The following is a 22,710-nucleotide window of genomic DNA, read 5'->3' as shown; positions in this document are numbered from 1 at the left end:
GGAAAGATCTTCTCACCTCGTTCATTATTGCTGCTGTGAATTGACTGATGTGAATTTAGGAGAGAAAATTACTGAATCATGTCTAAAATGGTTGCATTTGTAATAGTAAAGGTTTAATAAGTAGTGCATTTGATTTCAACACTTGGCATTTATTTAGAGTTGTTCTATTTAGAGTTTCTTGTACCATTTTGAACAAAGAGCTAACCACTTAGAGTGGACAGGGATGTACTGTCAACAGACTGCAAAAAATACATATCTGTTAATCTGTGGCCCTGATCTCCCGCCCTCCCCCACAGCCGCATTTTCTTAAGAAAGAGAGTCTGAGATTAATGCTGTGGATTAAAGCTTCAGTCATCTTGAGAGTTGATATTACCGTCAAGGAGATTGAAAGAATTGCCAGAGATCAAATCAGCGACGACCAAAATCAAATCAAGAGACCAAGATGGAAGCTAAGACTAAAGTCGGGAGGATTAGATATTATATAGGCCCAAATTAAAAGAAGACAGGATATCTTTTAATTATGTCATAGAAGGGGGAAAACAAATCCTCCGTTGTAGAATAAAGAGGAACAAGATTTTTGAGTAACTGAGCTAAATCAGACAACTGGTGAAGTTTTACTTTGTGCCTGGATGACATTAATGCTCAATGCATATCTATCGTCCAGTTATACCTTCATGTAGTTGCCTGAAACGAGTTTTTTGCAACTGGACTGGTCTGACATTGAAGAGAGGATGATGATGTATATGGCTCCAGTGGAAGGATGTGTTGCATGATAAATTATCTTTATCATTATTAGAGTCAGATGAGAAAATTGATCATATTTGCTAAAACTCTAAAAACACTCTGGTAACAGTCAAGTTTCATTTTAGCGTGTCATCAAGTCACTCAGTGTTAATTAGTGACAGGTGATAGACCTGCCACTGGTGACGCTTGTCAAAGGTAAGTGATGGTCAGCAGTGACTGCAATGAGGATCCAATGTGTTTTGCCAAGAAATAAAAACACACACCTTGCAATTCTGTTCGTGAAGCTAAACCCGTTCCAGACTATTGATATTAATGTTGTCATCAGACAGGTAGCAGCAGAATTACCCAGAATCTTCAAGTGATGCTTTTTAACATTGAAAAAAAATCATTAGGACCAGTTTAAGGAATGGTTAGCATGTTTGCCCAAATATCTATAAATGCATATGACACAAACTGAAATATTCTTTAAGCCCAGCATGTAGCATGGTACTACTGGTGCAATGGATTATGGTATTTTACACATGAAATATCAAATACACTGAAACACCAATTTATATTTCTCATTTCATAACATTCATTATGTTCAACAAACATATAAACTGGGGATTTACAAGGAAAGTTAATCAATTTGCTAATGTGGATTTAAGTGACAGATTCCGGTGTAAAATGTGACATCATAAAATGTAAATCACTGCAGTTTAATATCATGTTTCTCATATCCAGTAATTCATCCTCTGAAATTAAGGCTGCCGACATTGTTGGAGGATGTGAAGCAGAATAGAAAAGAGAAAGGGCAGTTTGAGTTAATGTACCAGAGACTTCACCTCCTCTCAACTGTCTCTACAGAGAGCATTCCTTCATATCCTATACATATGAGAATAATCAACAGCAAACGCACAAAGGAGCCCACCTATTTTAACATCCAATCTGCAGTCGGTGAGCTGCCTCGGAATATCATTCATTTAATTTCCCCATGAATATCCAGACAAGATTGGGAAACTCTGTGCGAGACACGACACCAGGACGGATTAATGGGCCCGGAGATTTATGCCGGCACGATCTGAGCTGCTTTGCCTTTTAAGCTCCAATCAAGTGGGGAAATAGGAAACGATAACTGTATCAAAATAAAAAGAATCTCCAACTGACCATCACAGTGAGAACTGGCCCCGAGTCTTAGCACTGACAGGCCGCTGCTGTACTGTGGGGAGTCCTGCAGTGATACGGATGTGAGAACAAGCCGTTCCGACACATTGAGTCCATCAAGCCGTCTCCGACATGATACGTGTGGATAATGACAACAGGAATATGAAATGATGAAGAGAGAAATCAGCCCATGTGTAGACATTCAAGCTGCCAAATAAATTGGTCTGAGATTTGTTGTGAAGAGGTATTTCATTTAAAATGCTTTTCACAGTGTCCTTTAAGGTAAACAACATGAAAACAGAGTAGGCCTGCAACCCAGGAGACGAGGTTATTTTTGTACGGCTGCTTTGCGTGCCAGAAGTGTCAAAATTGCCTGCCATTTGAGAGGGCAGGTAGATGTCAGATCCTTTTAATAAAAGCGGCTCCCAAAGCCTCTTATGTTTCCCTCCCCATGCACCAAAACCTTCTTATCGTGGCCTTAAGAGGGGACAACAAGCCCACTGATTAATTTTAGATCTTTTCCATGAAAAGAGTAGCTTATAGTTTAAAGCAATCTCGCTCAATGTTCAGGCAAAGACATGAGGGCAGATTGTGTTATACCTCAGGGATGAATATTACACAGGGCTGTTTGTCCTGTTTCATGGTTTTATACAGTAAAAGCCCATATGGGGATAAACAGTATCACAGTCTCAAAGTGGGACTGCTGAGGCCACTGTTATTATTAGATGGGTGTCATGAGTTAATCCGTCCTTCTGTAGGCATATTTGATTGTGCACACCTCTTTTTTTTTTTTTTACCTGATACCTTCCCTCTTAAAAGCTGTTCATCCACGGCTTTAAGTTCAACTGCAAGTGGTGAGACAAAGTGTGATATTCAAGCCAAAATCATTGAATGGAAACATTTTTCTGCTTTATTTGGGGTTTTGTTCATAATTCAGGTATTTATTTAGACATCACGGTTTGCTGAAGCTATGCAGACTTTTAATTACACAGTTAAACATTTCTGTCCTTTCAGAATTTCAGCTGCAGTACAATGAGAAGTTCATATTGATCAACCAATTGCTTTGGTGGGAAATGTAATTACAGCGGTTATCTAATGTGATGTCTTGTGTCACCTGGAAACCACATTTCCTATAATACTATTTGTTCTCTTTCTGTTAGAGCTGCAAAAATTAGCCGACGAATCATTCAATTACTGATTCAGAATCATTAACGTCAAATTAACGTGCAACAAATTTGACCACTGAACAGCTGCTTCAATCATTTTTGTCCAAGTTGGACAAAAAAAAAGGCAAATTGAGGATTTTACTTTTACTTTTTAATAATACATGAATAGATGATAATGATTCATTGAGATAGAACTGGTAGATGAATCAATAATGTAAATTAGTGTTTTTGCAGCCCTAAAGCACTAAACAATGTGTTGTTGACGAATGTTCATGCCCCCACTATAAACTTTGATTACAGAGCTTGCATGGAATTCAGTCCCCGATCAGTAATGAAACAAGATGAACTTTCCCACCGTCCCTCGGATCAAAACTGAATTACAGAGAAGTATAATTGAAGCATGATACGGCCTGACCATGTAGAATACATCTGATCAGTGGTGTGGATATCTACTGTTGTACTCACAGGAGCTCTTTGTGTCAACCACACACGTGGCTTTATACCTCACAGTCAAGATGTAACAGTGATTCAACCATCTGTATGCTGGTGGCAGAAAGATAAATCTACTGTCACAACACTATGATGTTTATTATCAGGCAATGCTGAGCACTGTGCTCGTACAGTACTGGGTACCTAAAGTCATAATGATCCCATTGTCACATTTTCTGTTACATTTTGTATGAGAGCCAATTTCAACACCAAAACTGACATTCAATTCAATTCAATTTATTTTGTATAGCCCAATATCACAACAGAGTGTCTCACAGTGCTTTACAAAGTTCACTGAAATAAACAAGAAGTGTAAGCGAACAAACAATCTAATAAAGAGTCCAGCAGTCGATGAGGCCAATGGATCAGTCCGATGACATGATAAAGTTATAAAAATATAAATTAGTAACTGAGAATAAGATTTTTTTTAACCTGCTGCATGTTGGCTTCACAATTAATACAATTAGGTTTCACTCACAATTTACTGTCATTGTATCCATGCATTTTGATTTTGTGAGGTTGTTACTACAATTCTGTGGAAATTCCAGTAATAGTCTCTTAACTTCCAGCTGAATCATTTACAGAAAAACACATGAAGGAAACTAAAACACACCCTAAACCCAAGAAATGTCACTACACATGGTTAGTGTTGAATTACTGGCATCTTTGGTGACATCCTCAGTGGTTCCAAGTTTATTTAAGAGACCTGGCGTCACTCTAAATGACTTTAATGCTTCACACAACCAGTGTTTGTGTCATTATAATCAGCCATATACAATACAGTTCTCACTCCATATTCACTAGAGTCTCCACCTCCATGTTACGGCTGTATGACGTACTCAGTCACTCCATCAGCTGTGCTTTAGATTATCACGGACCATTTAGACCTTGTATTTTTTCATATCATTTAGCTTCAGACAAGCAGCCAAATGATGGCTGATAATAGTGTTAAAACAAACTCATCAGCAAGTATTAATATCGGACTACAACCGCACATGAAAAATAGCGAACTGTGTTACATCCACATCTGCAGTCTTGAGCAGTGTCGTACAATTCATGGCACTGAATAGCACAACCATCTAGGAAGCTACAGAGTGACTGTATGTAGGTACAACATTATCAGAGAATAATTCCCCCTTCAGAGAACCAGAGAGGCCCAGGTCAGTCCCATCAATGGACCTTGTCTTTTTTGAGAGATCTAAATGGACTTTGACAAGCATGGGTCATCTGCATATTCTCTGCCAAGAACAATAAGGCCCTGATCCATGTACCAGTTATTTCTTTGCAGCCAGAGCCTTTGGACTCCAAGTTCAAAAGCCTTCATGCTCTGATGCTCCGAGGATCTCCCCTGTCCCTAATGTCTGCCCAAGGACTCCTGAGCAAGCCTGTCTTCACCTGACTCACTGAAGAGCCAGAGGCTTTTCATACACACACACACACACACACACGCACACACACAAACACACACACACACACCCACACACACACACCTGTGTTAATGCATTAGAATTGTATAAAGCAGGAAATCATGTAGAGCTGCTTCAGTCCTCCACTGATGCAGAAATGAAAAAAGTGGGTCAGAATCAAATAAACATTCAACAAAACGCCTTCTGGCACAAAATCCTGAAATGGTCAAACAGTCTAATTTTTTATTTCATAAACCATCATGTTTGACAAGTTGATGACAATATGTTTGTTTTTTTAGTTTGTTCCCTTGATTCCTTCAGATATGACACAATAAAATAATCAAATTAGATACGCAAATTATAGATTAAACTAGATGAAACTGTCTGTCATGCATTGGCATCAACTAGGATACATTTGATCAAATGCTGATCTTCTTGACTTCTTGGCCTTTGTTCAGCTCAGGCTGCAAGTGTTGCAAAGCTCCTGTACAACAGCCAGCTGGGCTCTACAGTGAGTGAAAATGAAAATGATTTAGTGGCAATCGGTGAGTTCTGATAGCTGGATCTGCAAAATACAAAGTATCCAAGAGAAGGCTCTGATATTAACCAAACTTTTACTGAATCTCTTTTCTCTCCTCTCTCATATTAGCAAAGTCGTGTGAACTTAAGGTAACAGCCTCTTATTTTCAGAGGACTGTGTCGTTCCCCGGTTAAAATGACATGAGTCCCCAGTGGCAGGTCGCATCACTTGTCACTAATTGATGTTGAGTAAACTGATGGCCACTCAAAATGAAATCTGGCTGTTGATACAAACTCTTGGCAGCAGGTGAAGATACTCAGCCAAAGATCATTTGTGATGGAAGAAAATCCACTCTGCGACACCACGTCCCCACATCCAATCAGAGTGGACTATTTCTGCAGTCCAGTTTCTAGAGTCACACTTTCATTCAAATTGTATCAGTAAAGTTCGTTTTGAATCAGAACCTCCAGCATTTGGATCACGGATGACAAACGTGGAACATCTATAGACAGATACAGGACTAGAACAATCATGTGTGCCTACACTGAGCAAATCAAAGGCTGAAATAGAATTCATCTGTGCCATATACCTTCTCTGTGAACTGACTGGTGTGAGCACAATGTCTCCCTTCTGACACATACCAGTCCAAAGGTAACAAGCTCCTCAGACTCACAAGGACCCAAATGAAAGCAGTCTAGCAAAATACTCATCTTATAGCATTTGACATCTCATCCTGCGTGCCACCTTGTGTAGCAGCAGCTTCGGATGTTCAGTTCTTTCTTTGTCTCTGGGCCGCATTCATCTCAACATCAGCACTTAAGGAGGCGGGGGGCATCAAAGGCTGCGCCCCCCCACCTCACTGAGCCATTGGCCAGTCCTACTAACGCCACAGAGGAAGAGAGGGGGTCACAAAAATAGATGTGAGCTAGGATGTTTGGGGAGAATGAAAAGGGGCTGGAGTGTAAAAGTGGCCATGGGGTGAATGTTGTAGGGGGGGGGGGATGCTTGCTGACAATCTGCTGAGGAAATAGAAGACTGAAGTGAACTGAGGGGCAGGTTGCTCAAGTGGTTGCTTTATTGAATCAACGTCTGTTGTCTCCGCTCTCTCACACTGAAAAGAAAGAAAGAGATTTTGCTGAAAATACACTTCTGCAGAATGTCACAAGTGTGTGTGTGTGTGTGTTTGTGTGTGTGTTTTAGGACATTTTTGTGAAGTGAGGTCACTGTGCTGCTGCTTTCATCAACAGGGGGATAGCTGAGCAACATTGGCTCAATGATGATTAAGTTAAAGGTTAAAACCGCCTTTAGCAGCATTAGTAAACACTGATAACTTCAGACACAGTCAAAAGGCTCGCTCAAAGAACTACAACACAGTGTACAGCCACAAATATTTCTGTAGTTCTAACAGCACTGACGGAGTGATTTATCTAGCGAGGTCACTGTCATTCATGGCATATTTAGAATTTAATCTCAATCAACATTGCATATCTTGTGAATGCATTTAAATATTTTACTCTGTTTACTGAGCATCTTTGACCTCCTTAAAGATTAGAAAAGGAATATTTAACATTAATTTACTCTGAAGAGGTTAAGATTGGAGTAAGGAAACCATGAATGGGAGCTAGCATTGTTCCTCGAATATAGTAGAAGGACTACATGTATGTGTGTGTGTGTATGTTTGCGGCGGCTTAGGCGAGGCAGTGTGACAGGCCACATGGCAGCTGGGGGGTTGGAGAGGTGCTCAGGAGGCCAGGTGAAGACATGACAGGCTGAAAAAAACCTCCACAGTGCTTCAGGACGGAAACTCAGGCTGACAAAAAGACTCACGCAGGAATCCAGTCAAACAGTCAGTTCTGCTGTTCCCAGCACAAACACGCCACATTGCCTTGACATCCCAGGTTTTCCTCTTTGTTGGCACCACGAAAAACTTTTCGCCTTTCTCAGAAAAGAGCTGGACATGAAGTCAGCAGTTACAAGTTTGTGCTACCACAAAACTACAGTTTCAATTCTATTACCAATTTCAAGTTTAGTCATTTGATACCAGCTCGCTAAATAAGCCAAAGCCGCACTGCACACTCCTCCTCCTTCACAAAGTTATGCCATTCAGTTCTGTCACTGTCTCCAAGCCCAGACACGACGTTCCAGGCCTCATCTCCAATAGGAACTTTTTATTGTCATTGTACAACATTGTCAGAACAATATTGAGCAATATTACTCTGCTGGCAGCATGAAAAGATGAAATACAAATAAATAAAAAATAGAAAATAAAAATAAGATAAAATATAGAAATAGGAACATGTGAAAGGTTCCAAGTCAAAACAATCACAACTGGTCAAAAAACACATTCTCAGGTTTTTGTTTGCTTTGCTTTCTAACATTCCTGTTAACATTCAAATAGTGAATATTTTAGAAAAGCCAACATGTCTTTTCTAACGAGAGTTATTCATTTTCAATTCAAGTCACATGCCCAAACCCTCATACTCAGCTTGAGTGAGCCCATATCAGTTACTGAGGGATTTAAGGAATTAACCAGAATTCATCTCACAAACTCGAGAAGAAAGTCTGAAAACAACCATTTGAGAATTGACTGAACCGAGTCATACAGGTGGAGACAGATCAGTCAGTGAACATTTAGATAAAGAAGCTTAGCGGAAGTTCAATCAGATGGACTTTATTCACAATTACTCTATTTATTTTCCAACACCAACACAGACCACATCATTCAAAAGTCCCACAACTTAAATAATTCAGTGGAACAACATCCAGTCTTCTTTTCATTCTTCCCTTCCCATCAACTCCATCCTACACAAACAGTACAGAGTGCATGAAAAATCAACTCAGAGCCAGACCCAGCACATCAGGTCCCACATAGCTCAATCACCGGAGAGCACTGACAACTATTCTAACTGTGGAAACGGTACAATTCATGAATATTTGTTCATATTAATGAATGTCAGACAATATTTACTGTTGATATCAGCACCAGCCTCAGAAACCCAGTATCTGCTCAACTTTTTCCAGAGCATGGCGCCGTCTGAATGCATTTCAAAAATGCACCTTATGCAAAGCAAAAGACGAGTTACAACATATTTTTGCAAAATGAGACCATTCAAAGCATGCACGTTGAGATACAATTTAAAAACTGCAACTTTTAAAAAGATTTTGATCCATTCTCAATTTTCAGAAATGCTGGTTTGAAGGAGGGCAGCATGGTGGTGCGGCTGTTGCCTCACAGCAAGAAGGTTCTGGGTTCAAATCCAGGTTTCTGTGTGGAGTTTGCATGTTCTCCCTGTGCTTGCGTGGGTTTCCTCCGGGTACTCCGGCTTCCACCCAAAATCCAAAGATATGCAGATCCGCGACCCTGACGGATAAGCGGTATAGACAAAGGATGGATGGATGGTTTGAAGGAGAAAGGAGCTCATTCAGCTCTCATTGATAATTACAATGAATTACTTTCATTTTCAATGACCTGCTAAGGCCCTGTTTACATCCTGCACTTACACCCGTGATGACCTGCATGTATAACTGTGGCAATGTAATGCAATGCAAAACACACAGCTTTCACTCTATAACGTTCTTGTATAGGTATATTTCACAGGGGAGAGTCTGATTCTCTGATGAGTCAGCAAATTGCAGAACTATCCAAATGGGCAATTTGATGGGAATACGTCAGAATATACTACACTTTAGTATTCAGACATTCATAAGATGATAGTTGTGATCATCTGATAAATCTCAGAAACTAAACTGTTTTTGGACAATGTTAGACATCTAAAGTGATTTATTGTGAGTATGAATCAGACACAATATAGCATCTAACTCAACAAATTCTTTTTATTATTTCCCTCAAGAGTAGTCTGTCCCTGAATGTTTAAGGTAAATCATATATAACACTGACAAATATGAAATGAACATTTTCCGTGGAAGAATTCCCTCCCTAGTCACACGTTTCTGTCTCATTTCCTCAGATTTAACGTCAGTGAAAGTTGTCACCACTGGTGGAAAGTGTGAGGACAACTGTCTGTGATTTCCTGTTCTGAGATGTGTGAGGCTACAGTTGGGAACATTATCGGCATGTTATTTCATCAGCGGTAGCTTGACATGGAAGCCTGTTGTACTCACCGGGGGATACATGGAGGGATTTGATGTTCTGAGGTGAGTTTGACACTGGTGGAAGAAATGACTCTGTGCTACGTCACAGCTGGGGCTAGGTATTGATTTTCAATAGCTGCTCATTAATTGTCATCAGTTTTCACGAGAACCTTTTTCAAAAATAGTCCTTAATTGCCAAATGTCGTCCTAGCACAAGTAGCCATATAAGAACTTGGCTTAAATTAAATACAGTTAACAACTAGTAAAATTCTATTGAAGAAGTAAACAGCTACAAATCTGACCAGACATTCAGTGAAACCTTTTTTGATACATACACAGTATTCTATGGGCTTTTCAGTGATGCCAAAAGATACAACGACCCAGTGGAGTCTGAAGGGGGCACCTCTCCACCTCTCTCTACAAAGATTGTAAAATAGTTTGGATAAATACAAAATATGATTTAATTATAATGAATATCCATGCATTTGTGTTGTGTAGGAGGAAAATGAACAAAGGAAGACGATTACAAACTGTGAGGCTGTTTCATATTCTTTCATATACGTTGTTACAATAACCCATAAACTACCAGCGGGCCTCATTGTCCCACCTGAGTGGGTAGCAAGAGAGCAGAGAAGTCATGATAGATAGATAGATAGATAGATAGATAGATAGATAGATAGATAGATAGATAGATAGATAGATAGATAGATAGATAGATAGATAGATGTAGATATACACATGTACATATAAAGTAGTTTAGTTATTGTCAAAGACAATAAATCACAATGAGAAAAATGGCAGAAATGGCAGCAGTTCAGGCGACATCATACTTCTAACAAACTAACATCCTACATCATTGTCAATAATGTGATTTCAACAAAAGCACAAAAAACAAATGAGGTTAAGGATAAATGCTTCCTGCCACTCTCTGTTGTAACAGGACTGAACCAACTGAACGTAAGACACCAAGCCTAAACACTGACTCCAGGACCACTATGTCAATACAGAAACGACTCACAATATATAATTGCTAGTGTAAAAACCCACCCGTTAGATATGAAATCCATTCATATGAACATTTGGATATTTGTTTCGAAGATGCAACGTCTAACTATGATTTTATACTAAACAGCTGTGGCTCCATTACAGCACAGTGCAAATGTGATGCAATGGTCCCTCAGCAGAGAGTGTAATGTCAAACCTTAAATACCTAATAGCTCCAAGTTTTCATTTTCAAGGGCAAAGAGAGTCAGAGAGAGCTAACACACACACACACACACACACACAAGGAGAGCAGGACGTACAAACACATCAGAACAAAAAAGACACACTGTCCAACATAAGCCAATGAGTTATGTATAATTGATCTCATTATATTATTGGCAAAAACAATCATACAAAACTTTTTTTTATACATACATCCATTTTATGTCATTTAATTATATATTTCTGTGTAATTTTCTAACAATAATAATAAGAAGAAGAGGAAGAACTTATTGAACCAATCCACAATTTTTAAGTAGTGAGGACAAAACTGATCAAAGGCTATTACAGTACAGCAACATGGCTCAGCAACAAGCCAAACAATTTCCATGAAATGATAATGCACTTAGGTCCTCACCTTTAAAACTTGAGGTAAATATGTACCAGTAAGCCAGTTATCCAACAAACAATAAAAAACTAATTATCAGCTGAGTGGGACAGATCTGTGCATGCCCACACAGAGCGAGAGAACTAATCATTGTAGAATTAGTGATGAGTGAAAACCAATACCGTATGGAGGGCCTTTAGATGTAGGTTATATGTTTCTGTCTCACTACGGCTAGCAATAGGCCTTTTTCACAGCACACATTTTGACTTGACATAATAGGAAAAACACAGGTGTTACCAATAGCATTAATAATGGCTCCACCATTACCAGCATGAGCCAGCATGAACAATACCAGCACCCTGAAAGCCAAGCAGCTAAATGGAATCCAGCCTTTTCATTAGTCACTTATTTACACCTCAGCTTTTCCTACTGTGACATGTTCAAACGTCATCTGTGAAAAAAGTCTCTAGAATTACGTATTTCATGTTCATTCATAGTTCGTGAATTCATTCGTTAACTATGCCACTGTGTGGATGTACCTCCATCAGCAGCCAGTCACAGCAGACAGTGTAGTCTTACCATCCCTTAGGGATTAATCAGACGCGAATACATAGATAGAACTATCAAGAGACAAAGGAAGTGTGGGGAAACACTGATGTACAGCTACAGCATCAACTGTAGGACCCTGGAAGAGCTTAATACTGTCTGTACTGTAATTGATGAAATATTCCACCCACAGCACAACAGCCTGATCTGAAGTCAGCGTTTAACACAGACAGAAAGTGGTGGGATGATCATATAGTGCAGAGAAGAGAACGGCAATATCTGAACCCCCCCCCCCCCATTCTACCTAGTCCACTATAGTGACTTTACTTGTTGCCATTTTAAGTTAGTGTTTACATTCCAAGGATAAAATGTATGAAATTGAATCCCACAATGCAATGCATCACCTAGGACAGATGTAACTTATACTTGTGAGTGGCAGTTTCACAAAAACTGACACAGAGGCAGTAACACTGATCTCTGTCCCACTAAACACCCTGTTATCACATAAGTCCATATTTAGGCCATATGATAAATTAACCATTTTCATGACAACTGAGCGACTCCAGGAAGAGGAATGTGAACAGCTTCAGGGTGAGTAAAAGATTTTTTTGTTAAGCTAGTTTAGTTTTCTCTTTACATGTTGAGTTTGAATTTGTCCATTTAAAAATGTCATGGATGATGTAAATTCTTAATTTATTTCCATTATGGCCCATGTGTAAATTACAGAAATACAGGCACTGCTCCTTTACATGAAGGCCAAAAAGTCTCACTTAGTTCTCATTATATACGTCGTACTATTGAGTGTTTGTTATGCAGATTAGTTTATCATATTTATTAATAGTGAATGAGTAAACAAAGGGCTGATTTCTGAATTAAGTTAACTGAAATAAATATTTTCACATTAAGACCAACGTTTTTTAATTTTCTTTTCTCAAATTCCCAAAAAGCCCATATTTAAATTCATTGTTAACAAGGCATACAAAAAATGGTGATTACAATATTTCACTTATGGTCAAAATGATAAATGTTAAGAGGTATACCTATTATCTATATGCTGACTGGGCCTTCCTGAAAAGGACAAGAAGTTTAAGGAAATTGTTGGGAGGATAAAAGGAGGGGGGTTAAAAACCCCCACTCACCTCAGAGACTAAGGATCCTCTGTGAATGGATCTCTGAGGACTCTTCAGCTCATTCAAGCTATATTCTTAGAAAAAAATGCTTAGAAAAAAAGTTGTTTGGCTCCAAATGTGGTATCTAGAAATACTATTGTATAATTATTCTAAAACAATATGGAGCATTGAAAAAGAAAAATCCTAACATTGTGTGGAAAATGTTTGCCACATCCAGCCAGCATTTGTGACGCTTGCATGCCTGCAGGCAAGAAGCAAAAGTCTCTTAAATCAATGCTTGAACTAATTGCTGTTAGAGCTGAATGGAGGAGCCTGGGTTACAGCAATAGGATCAATGTTTATTGTGTGGATGAGCTGCCAATTGTGCCTGAATAAACTCAAATTAGAGTATTTTTGCCCTATTTACATATGAGTAGCACCAAGACAACAGGCATTAATCCTTCCATGCTGAGATGCAGGTGTAAAACAAAACAGAGTAGGGACGTTTTTTAAGGTTATTAACAGGAAAACCAGTGTTATAGGACGGCAACATGCTGGGCTAAGTATGGCACACAGTCTATAGGGCTCGAGGTGAATCATCACCTTCCTCCACCTCCAGCATAACATGGACCATCATTGATTCTAAACAGAGGCAGATGAGCTGGTGTTCAGTCAGAGCAGAGGAACATCATGCTCTCTCACAACCTTCAGTCTCTCGCTTTACTGAATGCATGAAACGTTCTACAAAAACAGACAAACAAACCACATACGGGGTCTTAAAACAAACAACTGTAAGATCTTTTGAAGAATAAGATGGACAGAAACACAGACACAGACTTCATGCCGACTCTTAAACTCTGCTGGACCTACAGGAGTGTGCATTTTGACACACATGTCGTGCAGCCAAGCATTTTTAATCTTGCACATCATAATTCTGGTGGCAACTGAATGTTGCACTGAATTATGGGTATCTGCAATCTTTCAATTTAATGGGATGCTAGAGTCACATAATAATAAATAATTCACTCTAAAGTGTGATATGACTTCGAATTTAATGATACTTAAGGGACAATTTATGAGGGAAATGATTGTTGAAAAGGTAAGAAAATCCCACAGACGTTACACATTTATTGTCAGCAAAATCCCAAAACAACCCCCTCTTCAGATAGAGTTGTATGTGTCCTCATGCAAAGTGTCTGCGTGTGGATGCTCAAACCAGACGGGTGCCCTTGTGCTAATAAGATCACGTCACAGAGCCCCATTCATGTGTGTGTAGGCTTAGATTTGTCTTCGATACCCTACAATGGTCTGACAGTGATAATGTCTACATCTTCACTACAATTTCGCTGCACGGGCAACAAAACAAGCAGCCCATGATCATCATCTAAGCTCCAAAAAGTATTCCCACAACCTCCCTGTCATGCATATCGCTTTTGCAGAATGACTTGTCACCATAATAAGACCCTTGAGTTATAAGTAGTCAGTAACGGCATTATTAATAGTAAATAAATCATCAGCTAATTTTTTGTACATCAGTTAGAGGTCGTTAAAATGAGAATGTGTTGGGTTTGGGTTGAGCCTTTCTGTTTGGTAATAACGCAGTAATAAATGTTGTCTGTGGTTGTAAAAATGGATGTTGATCCAGATGCTTTGCAAAACTTCCCCAGAGGGTTGTTCCTCCTTCCCCAGGGGTCCTCCTGATCAATTAAACTGCCCTGCTGGATAAACAGCAGCCAGTCAGCCCTTCTCTCTGATGATCTCATAACTGCTCTATTAAACATATTTAATTAGTCACTTATACATCCCTTATATGGGCTGCAAATGAGATAGTGTGAAGGAATGTTTTATTCTGCCCTTTTCATTGCTGTTTTTTTTTTAACCCCTAAACACAGACTGTATAATGAGCACAAAGGTGTGGGCCATATTTCAACAATGATAGATAAATATGATGTCACAGCCTGACAGCTGAAAATACTGGAGAACATGTTAATCCAAAATTAGTTTTTATATATTCTCAGAAGCGATAATAAAAAAAAAAAAGGTGAAACTCTGTGAACTTAAATAAATCATATCATGGCAGATCTACATGGCGGTGATGCTGTTGTAATAATTAGAATATTGATCTTCTCCATGTTGAACAAGTATTCCCAGACAGAGAGAGTGATGGGGGGGGCAAAGTCGGCGGACGTGTTGCATGAACTCTGTTCTCCCCCCCCCCCAGCTCGTGGGGAGTCCCTCAGGTAAAATGGCCCTGCAAACACATGAATTCAACACGGCCCTTGTAGCGAATAGAGGAGAGGCTGCTGCTCATTGTAACTCCCACACAACACTGAGGATTCCAGCAAACTTCTTGTATGCCTCTTTAGAGCCCCTCTTTTCATTAGTCCTTGTATACCTCTGTCCATGCTAAGTCTTTTCTTGTTCCTCTCTCCCTCTTTTAATCCGTCCCTCTATTTCAGGAAGAAAAAAAAAAAAAAAAAACACAAAACCAGGTTCACGCAGTGCTTTAGTGGCTAAAAGTGAAAGAGCTTGTGTTTTTTCTTTCTTTTTTTTCCTCCATGCGCTGAGTTGAGCCTTGAATCGCTCTGGAAAATTGCTTCTTTTGAATAGAGGGAAGGAGGAACAACGTTTAATAGGATCCAAAGGGAGTCTCTGCTCTTAAACAGGTGGAAATTGGACGTCCTCGAATTTATACAAATAGTAAGTAAGTATATAAGCCGGCGTGGAAAAGGAGGGATCCCATCTCCGAGGATTAGCAGCTTTCTCCTGGCAGAAAAAAAAAAAAAAAAAAAAATTCCCAAATTGAAAAAAAAAGAAAAAGATTACTGTGTTGTTAACCAAATGAAAGCAGGAGACTTATACAACTGCTCCAATGCGTGTTTAATGATGAAAACACAGTTGTGATAATAGTTTCAGCCGTTTCCTTCAGGGACACGGTTTCATATTTCTGTCTCTGATGACATACGGCACCCTGTGCGCCCCGTGCCACCCCCTCCCTAGATTGTTTTTCTGAGGGAGCGCAGGTTGATGAGGGCGTCTCCCTGTCACCCAGTTAAGAGTTTGGGTGCCCGCTGATGTCAGGAGACAGTGATCCGCGCTGAGGAGGGGCGGGCGCTGCCAACATGTGACAGAGAGCAGTCGGCTGGTTTCTCCACACCCATCTGACCATTTAAGAGGTAAACTCCAACACAGACTCAACTTTCCTGCTCTGCACTCCTCCAGGAGCTCCGACTACTACATTTTGGTCTTTTTTTTCCCCCTCCTCTCTTCTTCTTCCTCCTCATCATCATCATCTTCTTCTTCTTCTCCCTAACGAGCTCTGTAATGTCCTGTTAATTTTGTGTGCACTAGTTAATGAGCATTAATCCATCACCCCTGGATGCTATTGTTGCAGGGAGGGGGGGGTGACCATTTGAATGCAAATGCGTGACACTGTGACAGCAAGGTGCTTATTAAACTGATGTGTCCTCCTGTGTTTTCTGCTGGGAGCTCAGGAGAGTGAAAAGACGCGGGGCAGCTGGAGGAGCGGGTCGGACTTTACCAGAGTTGCTCACACCAAGTTCTGCTCAGCTGCAAACAAGACAAAAACAACAACAACAACAAGAACAATATGGCAAGTTCTGCCTCTCTGGAGACGGTGATGTCCTGCGGTAGGACCGGTCCGTCCACGGCTCCCAAGTCCCTGGCCTTCTCCATAGACCGGATCATGTCCAAGAGCTCGGAGCCGAAGGGGAGCGCGGAGGAGCGGTCAGAGGGGAAGAAGCTGTTGGGGCTCTGCTCCCCGATCCCCTGCATGATCCCGCTGCAGCCCTTCGGCTACGACCTCCAAGCGAAGGCGCTGATGAACTACTCGGAGCTGTGGAGAGCCAGTTTCAGGGGGACTTTTTGCGGTTCCGCAGCCGCTCCGTGCAAAGGGAGCTGCGGCATGTGTGGCAAAGCGGAGCCGAGCTTGAAGCAGCCGCTGCTGACGTCGGGCAGCAGGGTGGTGAAGCCGCAGGTCATCCACCAGGCCGTGGCCGTGCCCAGCGGCGGCTCGCTCTACTATCTCAACTACCTGGACTCTGCGTACCAGCAGTCGGAGCTGCTGGCCGGACACTGGTTCTCCAGTCCGCAGGCCCAGGCTTCTCTGTCGGCGCACCACAGACTCTTGCTGCTGGAGAACGCCAAGCTGGCCGGGGTGGGTGTCGACAAGCTGCCCACACCTCAGTACCCGCACAAGGAGCATCTGCCGGGGCAGCTGGACCAGATAGTGAAGGAGAACCACGGCCTGAGCGCCGAAAAGAACGGCGTCAAGACGCACAGCAAACTCAGCAGCAGCGGCAGCAGCGCTGTGGACGGAAAACCCAAGAACTTCACGTGTGAAGTGTGTGGAAAGGTAAGCTTATGATTTCTGTGTACTACTGTGTATTTATATGTACACACACTACACACACGTAGAATATACAGAGAGTATACAATAATACAAATAAATGTGTACATTTTAAAATCCGGACAAATTTTTCACGAAAGTTCTATAATTAAAAATAAAAGCATCGACCGATGCGTCGCTTAAAACGAAAATTTCCACTCATAATAGAAATAAATAAAAGGGAAATGATTCAGTAGCAATAGATGAAATTAAATGAGATCATTTTGAGCAGCACATTTCAGAGGCCCCGACATGTTGTTGGCAGAATTATTCTTCCTAATGTTTTTTATTCTCTGCAGGTTTTTAACGCGCACTACAACCTGACCAGACACATGCCGGTGCACACCGGGGCGCGGCCTTTCGTCTGTAAAGTGTGCGGGAAAGGGTTCCGGCAGGCCAGCACGCTGTGCCGGCACAAGATCATCCACACGCAGGTGAGACGCGCTTTTTCATCCGGCTTTTTTTTTTTTTTTTCAAATTCCACCTCTGATTTTATTTCCTTTTAACTAATTTTCTCTTCGAATTTTCCCCCGCGCCCAGGAAAAGCCACATAAATGCAACCAGTGCGGGAAGGCGTTCAACAGAAGCTCCACGCTCAACACTCACGTGCGGATCCACGCCGGGTACAAACCTTTCGTCTGTGAGTTCTGCGGGAAAGGTTTCCACCAGAAAGGTAAATCATTAAAAGCTTTAAAAGGCTCGACCGGAATGAACATTTTTTTTTTTTTTTGGCCTTTATTGTTGTCCATATTGTTGGCTCTATTCTAAAAACATGTCAGTGGTTAGTGTACCTGGGCTCCAACATCAGTTTATACAAAACAAAAAAAATCGAATTTTTATTTCATATTTGTTTCATCCTGAACCTCCAAGCAGAATGATTTCTTCCCTATCCTATCCTATCCTATCCTATCCTATCCTATCCTATCCTATCCTAATATTTCTCAATATTTATTGATCAGTTCCTTATTTTAAGACAGTGACAGTTTCTAGAAAATTCCTGCAGTGTGAGCAGGTAAAGAATCGCACCTCTTTGAATAAGAAATAATGTCCTCAGGATTCAGTAAGACTATTTTTTTTCTCTCTGATATAACAACCCTCCTATAATTTGTTGCCATTGGCTGGTATTTTATTGCAGTAGTAGTTCTGTGTATTCTGGTCTTCTCTATTCTTTTCCCACATTGTTGGGAAAACATCTGGTATTATGTGCAGTAATTTGAGTTAAGTTTAATCTGGCATGTTGAAACAAGATTTTTTTTTTTTTTTTTTCTAATCAGAGACTCTGCAGTCTTTTACTCTGCAGTCTTATTCCTGCGAGGGTGCAGTCATGCAATAGTTTGGATTAACCTGGCTGTGCGAAAACTGCAGAGAAATGAGTGCCTGTTCACCGTGAAGGAGTCCCCACAATTTGGGATTTGGCTGAAATAAATATTAGCACCATGCGCTGCTGCTGCTGCTCTTATTTATCTGTGAGAGTAATGAAAGGGGAAATAATTGCAGGCCCACCGATGAGCATGAAGCGATCAGTGGAAATAGGACATGTCACTTTACACGGACTAATTCTCCCTTCAAGACGGCAGCATTTGCTCTGGGTCAGCTGCTAGACCCTGGCAAAGTTAGGAATCAGGGCTTTTTTTGTTGAGTTGTCGCTGCGCTTGATTTTGACAAAGTTTGACAACTTCTTGACTTCAACACACAAAACCCTGATTAATGAAGGCTGGGCAGAGCAGAGGGACCGAGGAGGCTCTAACTTCACAATGAACTGCTGACCTTGGTGGGGAAAAGAAAAGAGAAGAAAAAGAGGCCTCTTTCATCCTCACTTTCTTATAAGGTTCCCAGTAAACAGCACAGAGTCTCACTTTCCCCTCCTGCTTTTCTTGAACCCCCCCTTAAAAATGATCCCTCTTTTCTACTTATTTCAACTCCGATCTCTCAGTGGAAAAATCTTGGCAATGGGGGGGGGAGATCATTCCGTTCATTCATTCCAATTGTGCAGTTGATTTTCTTTTTTCAAGCAGCATCACTGACTTTGTTTTAATGTATTCTGGCTTCAGACCAAGGCACGAACCTGCAAAGAATAAAGGTGGAATTAACCTTAAATAATCCAGATGCTGTCAGTGATTTCAAAAAGAATAAGACTGACTTCTTGTTATGATATTTTATACATTGAAATACATTTATGAGGAATGACGTGATTTCATTTTTGATCCCATGGTGGTGCACTGAAGCTGCTCTTCTGTTTTGTTCTGGGCTCATTTTGAAAAAGACTTGCTCACATTATTTCTTGATTTGAGGCTGTTTTCATACATTTCCACTCAGGAAAAGGTATCTGTTATGAAATGTCCTTTACGCTGGAAGTCACAGGAAGTTGCGCTGGTGTTAATGTGAGATTATTCACACGTCTTTACAGGAAAGTTCACATTACATTTAGTGCTGAAAGGCTGAATTATGGTTTTTCTTCGCTGTGAAGGTACCAAACCGGTGCACGGGTCTAACTCCTTAAATCAGAGCATTTGCTGCTTTTTTCTTCATTGAATCCTTTTTTTGAAGTGCTGGTCAGAATGTGGACACGTGACTTTCGGCTCTGAGGACTTATGATGGAATGAGACATTGACGGTCTTTTTTTTTGACATTTTATAGATTAAACAGTCGAGGTGAAATAGTAGAAGAGACATCAAAGACATCTCTTCACAATATGCATCTGTTTAATTATCAAGTCCCTACTTCCTCTTGTGCATGTGCTCATTATTCCTTTTGTTCCTCAGGAAATTACAAGAACCACAAGCTGACGCACAGCGGGGAGAAGCAGTACAAGTGCTCCATCTGCAACAAGGCGTTCCACCAGGTCTACAACCTGACCTTCCACATGCACACGCACAACGACAAGAAGCCCTTCACCTGCGCCACCTGCGGAAAGGGCTTCTGCCGCAACTTTGACCTGAAGAAGCACATCAGGAAGCTGCATGACAACGGCTTCTCGGCGGCCACAGAGGCCTCCAGAGAGCTGCAGAGCTGAGGCCCGCTGCTGATTCCTCATAACACCTTTTAATGTTCCACCTCGGACTGTGAGGCCTCCAAAAGACTGGCTTATGTCCCCGCATTTGGAGCCTCCTTGAACTGCTGTTGAAAGTCCTGAGTGAAAGTGGGGTAGTCCAATAAAGTTGGACACAATCCTTTAAAAAGAACTCTGGTAATCCTATAAGTTTTAGGATCCTGCCCCGGTGTCCCACACAGAGCAGACCATAAGGCACAACAACACCGTGCGTTGGGTCCCATACTGTTGGAATATTATATGGATTGTTTTTTCTGCCTGCATAGAATTTGTTCCTGTGGCCAGGTACAAACATTAAACAGGGGAGAAATCATTTGTCTCCACGATGGCCCTGTAAATAATAGGTTATGGAAATACAGAATGTTATTTAAAACGTGAGTCATTGCCATGTTGTGTATTTCACAGAAAAAAAATGTTAATGTGAATAAATAAGTTATAACTTATAATGAAAACTGAATGTTGGAGCCATGTTGTTTCTGTTTTCTGAAGGCATTTTAAAATAAAACGGAGTAATATGACGATAGTTGCACTTGACCAAGTTCAGACTTTTTTTTTTTTTTTTGAGCTGTGTGGTTTTCGCTGACTGGCATGATGGCATTTTAGAAAACACATCAACCAACAACATGACAGCATAAACATGTAAGGAAACAAATTCTAAAGAGTAAATTACACACAGTGACATTAATGAAACTACTGAATAAAACAGCAGCATTTCAAAGAACAGCCAAACAACTTGTGAATTTTGGGTTCATGGGATGTTTTCTTCTTCGCTGATTAGGTTTTTTTTTGGTTAGATTTTGTTTTAATTTTGTGACACAATCCATCATCTGCCATGTGTGTCACATGACCATATGGCTTTTGTCTCAATAACTATTCAGAAAGAGGTGTTTTAATGCTACAGATCAGTAACAGGATAGACATGGAAAAATGGACGCATGATAATATAAAGGCAGGCATCATATATGTTACTGTGGAGGCATCTGTCTGCTAAACTCTGAGGCTGTTTCACTGTGAAGTGTTATTGGAAAGCCACACAGAGGCTCTACTGTATGCTCTGCGGCCACTTCGCCTCACCATTTATTGACAGACACGATCTTAATAATGCAGCGGTTACACTTGACTTGTGTAATGGCGCAAATGATCAGAGATAACATGGGCCCTTGAAAGCGAATTACATTAACCAGCTAAACGGCTTTGGGAGGCTTGATTGGGGAGGGAGGTGGTGTGTGTGTGTGTCTGTGTGTGTGTGTGTGTGGGGGGGGGGTCTGTCGCATCCGGAGCCGCTCATCAGAACAGGAGATAATGGAGCACTCAGGCCGCAGCTCCTCATCTGGGCCTCCGCGTTAATAGACCACAAGTTATTCTCCTCACGGCTCCTGGAACAATATTATCCCTGCACACATTCTGTCGAGAGGCAGATCCGTGCTCCCAAATGGCGCTCTTTCTATTAACAGCCAATTAGCGCTCAGTCGGGCCGTACGGGCCTGCAGAAGCCTGGCAGGGCTAATACTGCTAGATGAATGCCCTGCTCACCTATTTCACCAGTGTGCGCCACACACACACACACACACACACACACACACACACACACAGACGGGAGAATCCACCGAAGTGTCAGCTGTGATAAAACACACTAAAGGACAATCTGTTAGAATAAAGCAAATATGCCGGGTGATGAAGACGGAGCACGTTATTGCAGCTCCAGTGACATTCTGTTAAAATTATAGTATTTTCTATAGCAAATGAATAAAAAAAAATAAAAAGCCTCTTCGTGAACGGATGGAGCGGATGCGATTCTGCTCAATTCAACAATTTGGATTTAGAAGTTTTGTCCCTTGGTGGAGGGGATAAAGACGTCTGATTACATTCGCTGCTGTTGGCGGCGGCCGGGATTTAAGAAATACCCTCTCCTCATGTGTCCCCTGTCCTCTGTCCTCTGTCTCTGCTGCACCAGGGACCAGATGCAAAATTCCAAAGCGCAATGTAAAAATAAGAATTTCGTCAACGGCATCTCCTTAATCACAAGTAACACACACCTCCTGGATAGGAGGGAGGGGGGGGCTAAATTATAAGAATCTGCTTTTTTCAAAAATCTACCTAAAAGATATGTGTATCCCTCCCCTCCGTGCCGTTAAATAGACAAAAACAAATACCAAACACATGACCCTGGTGCACCTCACACATTCCTCTGGGCACATTTTCATTCCAATAACGATTAATGATTTTTTTTTAGGACGCGATGTGATCGACAACAGCACAAGATGAGAGTTTCACTTCCATCCAAAGCCGTGTGTGTGTGTGTGTGTGTGTGTGTGTGTGTGGTGAGAAACACACACACACACACACACACACACACACACACAGCAGTCCAGAGCCTGCAGGCTGCGGGACATGAACAACAATGTCGGAGCAGTAAACAACCTAAAGGCAGGCAGGTTGTCCTTTTC

General features: G+C 41.1%; 1 protein-coding gene across 1 annotated transcript; it reads left to right on the top strand.

Moving 5' to 3' along the window:
• The first annotated feature begins 16,416 nt into the window (after positions 1 to 16,416).
• Positions 16,417 to 20,227, top strand: fezf2 (FEZ family zinc finger 2). Its single transcript, XM_070850465.1, has 4 exons — positions 16,417 to 17,181; positions 17,514 to 17,648; positions 17,755 to 17,887; positions 19,977 to 20,227. The coding sequence occupies exons 1-4, from the start codon at positions 16,417 to 16,419 to the stop codon at positions 20,225 to 20,227; spliced, it is 1,284 nt and encodes a 427-aa protein (XP_070706566.1).
• Positions 20,228 to 22,710: the final 2,483 nt, after the last annotated feature.

Source organism: Pempheris klunzingeri, chromosome 2 (assembly GCF_042242105.1).
Source record: "Pempheris klunzingeri isolate RE-2024b chromosome 2, fPemKlu1.hap1, whole genome shotgun sequence".
Classification (NCBI taxonomy): domain Eukaryota; kingdom Metazoa; phylum Chordata; class Actinopteri; order Acropomatiformes; family Pempheridae; genus Pempheris; species Pempheris klunzingeri.
Note: the sequence above shows the minus strand (reverse complement) of the source record. Positions and strands in the feature narration are given on the sequence as shown.